The 7,998-nt window shown below is 53.2% G+C and overlaps 1 protein-coding gene across 1 annotated transcript in view; it reads right to left on the reverse strand.

Moving 5' to 3' along the window:
• Window positions 1–6: 6 nt before the first annotated feature.
• LOC102495589 (glycerol-3-phosphate acyltransferase 2, mitochondrial-like) overlaps window positions 7–7,998 on the reverse strand; it is a 9,866-nt gene continuing 1,874 nt past the window's right edge. Inside the window, exons 2-5 of the mRNA XM_006166544.3 lie at window positions 6,099–6,203; window positions 3,817–3,944; window positions 3,588–3,701; window positions 7–265 (exon numbers count right to left, since the gene is read on the reverse strand). Of these exons, the coding sequence (XP_006166606.1) occupies window positions 149–265; window positions 3,588–3,701; window positions 3,817–3,879 (294 nt within the window). The 5' untranslated portion in view covers window positions 3,880–3,944; window positions 6,099–6,203 and the 3' untranslated portion in view covers window positions 7–148. The remainder of the gene's footprint in view (window positions 266–3,587; window positions 3,702–3,816; window positions 3,945–6,098; window positions 6,204–7,998) is intronic.

Here is a 7,998-nt window from a genome sequence, read left to right on the forward strand (position 1 = left end):
TCTCCTTGTTTATTATACCAAAGGATGGACACAGCAAGATGACAAGGGACAATCGAATCTCAAAACCACTCAGAGTCCTGCTCAGGGACTCTGGCTGAGGGTGCACCGTGTTCCGGGCTGAGAAGTCAGCATGGGCTCGCCCCACAGTTCAGCTACAGATGAACTGCCGGATGAACTGTTCCAGCCTTTCCTGGCTGTCCCGGCTGGCAAATGCAGGGGACAGCTGGAGCCTGGGGCCTGCAGGGCTGGGCATCTGCTGCAGCACCTGGACAGTAGAGATGGCCTGTGAGTGCCCTCACCATGGGGATTGTGCCCACAGGGCCCAAAGACCAAGCATGTCCCCTGGGGACCTGTGCTCAGACCTCCGGCCCCTCTAGCCTGTGTTTGAGTAGATGCTGCCTCGTCTCTACAACCACCCAGGTACTCCACCTGAGTAGGAAGAGCCGGCTGCTCAGGGAAACAAGAGGGGCAGGAAAACCACCCCACAGTGGCCACATCTATGCCTGGGAGACACTGGGTGAATTCCGAGGTCTGAGTGAGGTGTCATCAGGGCCTGCCTGTGAGATGGGGACACAACTGAGCACTTCTACCAAGGGCCGAGGGTTAGAGAAGGGACAGGAGAATGGGGACCCTGGGCCCTCTTACCCCCAGGTCTCTGAAGGTCCAGACACTCTGGAGGGAAGAGAGAAGTGAAGGCTCTAGGGTGGGAGTGCAGGAGCCACTGGACATAGGCTTCCCTCTCCCACTTACAGAAGGAACTGCCCAAAGACAGGGCTGAGAGGGACCAAGACCCTCTGCTCTATGGCTCTCCTTCCTGGAGTGGGCTGCCACTGCCCAGTAAGGGGCAGCAGTCTCCCAACAAACTCAGGCCTGCCTTCCTAAGCCACACTCTACCTGAGACAACACCTTGACACCCTGAGCATAGAGGGATGTCTACACACACACACACACACACACACACACACACCACGCAAAAAGGTTTCTACCATAGAATATGTGCGCTCACCAGAGAGAGAAAGAGAGAAACACAGAGGAGAAAGTGAGAAATCACCCCTAAGGATGGATGACCATACCATAATCCTTTATCCTTCATTCTTTCCTCAGCATTTTAGGCACACATTCACAAACACGTATACAGAGTGATTTCCAATCCACCAGGTCGAGGATTCCTACTGTGGTTGACCACATAAGAGTCCTGCACTTTAACCACTGTGCCACCTGCTGGCCCCTAGAGGGCCATCTTTAACTGAGGACAGAAGTTCAGTTGCAGGTATTAGGGAGATGTGATACATAACCAGCAAGTTCCCATCCATGGCTTCTGTTTCTCCACAAAGAATCAGATGGGGGCATCAGCTGACCCTGGGTAACTCTGAAGCCAACAAAACAGCCTTCCAGAAGGTCTCCTGCTCTCTACTCCTGACCCGAATTTATCATGCAGTCACTTAAAACCTCCTCACTGTTTTCACACACTTGAAAAGCCGTTCTAAACTTCTCATATGGCCCTGCTTGTTCTGGTCCCTTCTGCCTCTCACATTCATACCAGAAGCTCTCCCATCCCTTGCCAGCTTCCAACACACCGGGTCCTGTGCTTCCTGCCCAGGGCCAAGCTCATGCTATTCCCTCTAACCAAAACTGTTACCACCCCCATGCTCATACTCCCACTTGGCTCCTTTCTATCCTTTTGGCTCTGACTTACAAGCTTCTCCCTCCTCTAGGTATTCTAGTCTCAGCCCTTGTCCCCTCTTTCTTACACGGTGTGTACCTTTGCTAGCCCCGAACAAAGTCCTGCAACTAGCAGGAGCTGAGAGATGCTGGTGACGGTGGGAAGTGGAGGCAGGGTAAACACCGTCCAGCTCCCCAGGAGGGGAGTCCTGCCCAACCAAAACCCACTCTTCCAGAGGGGCAGAGCTCTGGCCTAGAGAAAAGTGTCCCTCAGTGTAGAGTTACCTGAGCAGGAAGGGCCAGGGTGGGGCCTGGATGTGGCCCAGAATGCGATATACCTCTTTCTTCATAAGGTCGGGCACACGGCCTTCCCCAGCTCCACTGGCGGCTGGTGGAAATACTACGGTCAGAGAGCTTAGGCCTTTCAAGTCAGGGCCTCAGTCTTCCTTCCCTAAGAATGGGCCTCAGGGAAAGCTGACCCTGTAGAACTTTGCCCCAGCGAGCCCTCTCAACCTGGAGCCCTTGTCATCCCTTGAGAGACCCCCACTCCTGCCCAGTTCTCACTCAGCGCTTTCCACTCATTTGTGGGGCATCCTGGCAGGGATGTATGTGCAGCTCAGGGACCACAAGAGATAGCAGAGCCTGTGAACGAGCCAACCCCGAAACCTGGGCACAGACTCAGAGCTGGGGGAAATTAATCCAGAGGCCCCTTCACACCCCAGCTCTGTGTGCAGCAACTCAGTGCCCCATTCTCACCCCTCTGCCCACTTAATGGAGGACAGCTTCAGGGCCTGACAGAGTGGGCCATCCACACCTGATCACAGGGGAACTGCAGGACTCTCCAAGAAGAGAGTCTCTCCCCTCCTGTGGGCAGGGAGCAGAGGTCAGAACCCTTCTTTTTCCACTGGAGGAAGAAAATGGCACCACGAAGCAAGACCGGAAAAGGCCTACACCCAAGGTGCCTTGCACAATCCCCAGCCCCATCCCTTAACCCTGAATACCTGGTGTTCTCCTAAACCAGCATCACATCACAGAAGCCCAGATCCATTATGCTTTTGTGGAAGAGGGTCTCTTGACAAATGGAGACAGGGATGGTGCACATCCTGGTGGCCCTTGGCAAACTGGCAAAGGTAAGCCCCCACCCTGCACCTCTGGACTCTGCCTGGTGGCCTACGGGGTCTCCAGGAAAAAGGATTTAGCACAGCATTTCCTAAGAGATAACTGACAGAAATCCTAATGCCGGTTCAGGAAAATGGATCCACACTCGAAATGAAGGCACAGCATCCCATTCAGAAGCGCCCCTTTCAGAGTGGCATACGGTTTCTAAAGTTCTCTCCTCAGCAGAGAACATGCAGCCTGGCTGGCTCTCCTTCACCAATTGGGGACCCCTTACTACCAGCACACAGCACAGACAAAATACGAGGTCTTTGAGCATCTGGTGAGCACTAGGTAAGACCGAGGGAGAGTGTCCCCAAGCAGAAGAACAGGACTTGGGCAGGGATGGTTTGACCGCAGCTCTCTGGGCACACCTACCCCATTAGGCCCCTCTGCACTTACCCACCCAACACCTCCAGGCCTGGGAGCCAGCCACAGCTCAGCAACAGCCAATACCAGTGCACCCATTCCCAGAAGGACAAAAGCCGAGGCATTTGCCTCAGAGGGCCGAGATCAGATGATTAAAAAGGGTCAACAAGTGGCACGGTGGTTAAGGAGCTGGAATTCCCACATGACCAGCCATGGTGTGTGTCTCGGACCTGGCGGCTTGCTTTCTCTCTCTCTCTTTCTCTGGCAAAACTCATGTGAAAAATAATATTAACAATAATAATTATAAATAAATCTTTTTTTTTTTAAAGGAGCAGTTTGCCAGGCCCTCATCTGACAGAATTAAGCTTCTCAGGGTGAGGCCTGGCCCCACTGTCACTCACCCAGCTCTTGGGGGTACAGGTCTGGCAGCAGCGACCCACAAAGGGGCGATATTTCCCCAGAAATGGGGTGACAGCCTCCAACTTCGTTCCAAAGCCTGAGGACCACAGGCTGTTCTGAAGAGAGTCACAGGGAGAGGTGAGGGCACTCAGAGTCCTTGGTAGAGGGACAGACACAGGAAGGGAAAGGGGGAGGCCAGAGGGTGACCTGGGAGTGGGAGGATCGCTGCACCTCCTGACCACGGTAGCTGCTCCTCTGCCGCGTGTGTAATCTGGCTTCTGACATGGTGTCCATGAGGGTCTATGAGACCTGGGAACCAGCCCCCTCTGCTTCTCTTCCTCCCTCCACAGGAACCTGACCTAGGGTAAAATGGAAAGATGAGCCATATAGAGTCTCAGCCACAGTCCAGTCCAGGGGTGACCCCAAGTCTTCCAGGACAGACGACACCCAGGCCAGCAGTGGTGAGGAGAACCCAGGCTGAAAGCTGGGGACTAGCTCAGAGCAAAGCCCTGCCCACACCCAACTGGTCTTGCCAAAGAGCCGGTCAATAAGCCTCGGTGTCAGGCCAGCTGGTGGTGCTGTGGATAAGGTGCTGGATCCCACATGGCGACTGGGATTCCAGTCCGGGACTGAACAGCTTGTGCGTGAATGCCCCAATTTCTGACATGAGAATGGAGACGGGATAGTGAATCCAGGGGGGCGGGGGTTTATGCCCTCTCTGGCAAGAGCACATGCCCTATAGCAAATTAAAAAAGAAAAACAAAAGCCCATCTTGGTACACACATCAGGGGCTCCTTCAGGGCAACTCAAAGGAGATCAGTTATCTTCCCATTAACAGCCACCCTGCCGTCTCCTGCACAGATGGGAGCCTGCACTGGAGACTCCGGGAAAGAGCAAGGGCTGGATTAGCACGAAAGTGGCATGAGATTGCCAAGGACGACCAGGACCATTACTGAGAGGCCACCAGGTCCTGTTCAGCCACTTTCTACCCCCTACCCCAAGGACGACAGGACTTTATCCGCTCCATCATCATAGAGATATGGACTGGCTATTATTAGGTAGAGAAAGCTGCGGGGCCAGAACACAGCGAAATGTTACACAGACCTATGCCCAAAGGTGCCCTGAGAACGGCCCCGCACGCCCGGGAGCCTGGCTCCCACGGCAAGAGGGTCCCTGGATGACCCACGACCCGGTCCCACCTGCCCGGCCCAGGAGTAACCCCACGGGTCTCACCTCCCCCCCCCAGGAAGGCGCAGAACGCCAGGCCTCAGCGCGCAGCCTCAGAGGCAGCCCTGAGAGCCAATCCAGACGCTCGCTGGGTCCGAAGCCCCGCCCCCGACGAGTGCCGCCCCCCTACCCCACCCACCCCTCCGACCCTGTGCCCACTGCGGCCACGTGACTTCCTCTGGGCAACGTGGGGACTGGGCTGTGGTTGGCTGGGAGCGCTGGCCCACCCCGCCTCTGACTCCATACGGAAACCTGCTCGCCCTTGCCTGCTAGGCCCCTCATGTGCATCGGGACCCCTGGAGACTATCACGGGACCCTGGATGCTCAAAGTTTGGACAAGGACTTGTAGGTAGCCAGGTTCTAACGAAGGTTTGTTCCTCGTGTACACGCACCGCCCAGATGGAGTTCAGGCTCTGGCAAAATTCTGAGTTGGGGACCCTTGGAAAAGAGAGTGGGCCTGCTGCTGGCGTGGTGGCATGGTGGCTGGGGAGGCTGGATCCCACATGACACACGGCCAAGTTGGAGACCTGGCCTGACAGCTAAAAAGCATTCTGAGCATGCGTGTGTGGGTGTGCCTGTGTACCCTTGCCCAAAATCCTGAAATGGAAAATGGAGAAGGGTTGCGGCGTGACCATCCTCCATCAGGGAGGGGGCGCTTTCTCGTTTTTCCAGTCATCTGTGAGTGCTCGTGTGTTTTCTGGCGAAGTGAAAAAAGGAAGAGGTATCTAGGAGTCATTTTTGGTTTATGAGAAAGAAGCCAGGCCTCCCCAGTGTCGTTTCCTTTGTTAAGGAGAACTCAAGAGCATAGTCAGGGACTTGCTGCAGTCACAGTTGCGTACATTTCAGCGGGACCTATGGCTGGCGAGTTCATCCCTCAGGTGATTTGATGAATACCCCACTCCTGTCTCAGTCCCCAGCTCTGTGACAATGAAGAAATTATGACTTCATTCATCTTTTGACTGTGTCCCCAGCACGTGGCAGGCAAGCAATGTGGAATAATCGAACAAAGGGATGTGTGTGCTCTGTTCCTCTGCTGCCCCCATGTAATGAGCCCCCCTGACGTGCCAGTGGGTATGGCTTCAGAGCATTGTGATGCTGCAGGAGCAAAGCCACATAGGAGCCTGCTGGGCCCCAGATAGCAGAAACCTGGGTCACATCCGCCCTCCTCTCTGACTCACCACCCAGTGTGTTCTCCCCGCGCCCCTGCTCCCAGCTGTAGCTGTGTCCCGCCCTCTGTGCCACATCGCACCTCCCCAGGCTGTGTAACTGCATCCACTCACTCTAACCTATGTTCGCAATGTTGTTCCATACGTGCAGTCCATTGTGTGGCTCATCTTACCGTTCTTCTGTGGCAGGATACGCTGACCACAATAGACCCTGAGATTCTGAAGCTGAAAGAGAAAGAAAAAAAAAAAAAAAGGAAAAAACACATCTTTTTTTAGAAGTTGTGAGTTCCCTCCCTCCCTAGACTAGGCTTGAATTTACCTGAAGGTTGACACCCCTTGCCATTGAGATGTCAGCAAGCCCCACCTCTCCTTCCTGGAGAGACCTGATGCTGAGAAGTAGCTCAAGGCAGATGCTTCAGAACGGAAGTTGTATGGATTGTGACAACAGACAGCAGTTGTGTCATATGGCAGAGTTCTGTCCTTAGATGAGTTGCTTCTTTGGGGAAAAATGTCTTCTATTGTAGCAGTGATTTGCTACAATTCAAAATATAAAAAGGAGCACCACCTCCCAGTCTTGGATCATAATTGGGGTGCCAATGACTGAGCATGCTCTTTTTCAACAACTTGCAAATAATGAAGAGCTGCAGTGCAGCAGGACTTAAAGGCCAGCTGTCATCAAGGCTGACTGTGACTGGGACACCAGGCTGCCTGTGGCTACGGGTCCTAACAGACAGGACCCATGGCTCACCCACCTCCTTCCCGCCATCCCCCTCTTGGCTTTGCACCTCATGTTTGTGTCTTGGGACTTTAATACGAACTTGCGTGCCTCCCTACCGCATCTGGAGACTGGTTCAAGCTAGCAGCATTGCCAGACACCAGGCTGCCTGTGACTACAGGCCCCAATGTCCAGGACCTATGTCTTATCTCCCCATTCCACTTGCCTTTGAATTCTCAGAACTTTCGTGCTTTGAATAGTGCGGTGAGTGCCGTGCGATCTTTTCTTTGCTCCTGAGGTAAAGCTCAATAGCTCAGTTGGAGGCTCACCACTCTTTAGAAACAGTGAGGACTTTGGGTCACTCAGGACCTATGACAACAGTACAGGGTACTGCTGAGCAGCAGGGAGGCAGAATAGAAGAGAGATTGCCAATTTTCCACTCCTGCACACCTTCAAACACTCAGAGGTACCTTGAATAAGTTAGGATGGAACGTATAGAACACCAGATGACTAGAAACAACCGCAGAGGCACAAGAAATATGAGCAACCAACAAAATGCCTCTCCCCCAAGGGAAATGTTAATCCCACATCACCCACAGACAACACAATGGGCGTCGTGGACATGTCGGATAAGCAGTTCAGAATATTTGTAGTGACCAAACTAACTGAGATGCAAGAGAAAAGAGACAATGAGCTCCAGAAAATGAGGAAGCCCTTTCATGATTTGAAAGAAGAAACAGACACCTTAAAAAAGAATCAGTTGGGGACCAGCAGTTAGCGTAATGGCTATGTTGCTGGACTCCCATGTAGTCGACTGCAGTTCGAGTCCCAGACCCAGTGGCTTAAACTCACTCCAGGTGTATGTGCATGCCCAAGATCCCGAGAGGAGAAAGGAGGAGAAGGGATTGTGGCATGGCCATCCCCCTTGGGTGGTGATTTCTTGCTTTCTGTTTCTCTCTCTCTGTCTTTCTGGCGAGCGCCTGTGCCCTATAGCAAAAACCTCTCCAAAAAAAATAATAATAATAATCAGATGAGGACCAGCAATTGGTGTTATGGCTCTATCACTGGACTCCCATATAGTTGACTGCGGTTTGAGTCCCAGATCTGTTGACTTAAACTCATGCCGGGCACGTGTGCGTGTGTGCCCAAGATTCCGAGAGGAGAATGGAGGAGTGGAGGAGAAAGGATTGTGGCATGGCCATCCCCCCTGGGAGGCAATTTCTTGCTTTCTATCTCTTTGTCTCTCTCCGTCTTTCTGGCAAGCACACACTCCCTATAGCAAAAAAAAAAAAAAAAAAAAAAAAA

This window comes from Tupaia chinensis, unplaced genomic scaffold, assembly GCF_000334495.1.
Source record: "Tupaia chinensis unplaced genomic scaffold, TupChi_1.0 Scaffold144276_1, whole genome shotgun sequence".
NCBI lineage: Eukaryota > Metazoa > Chordata > Mammalia > Scandentia > Tupaiidae > Tupaia > Tupaia belangeri.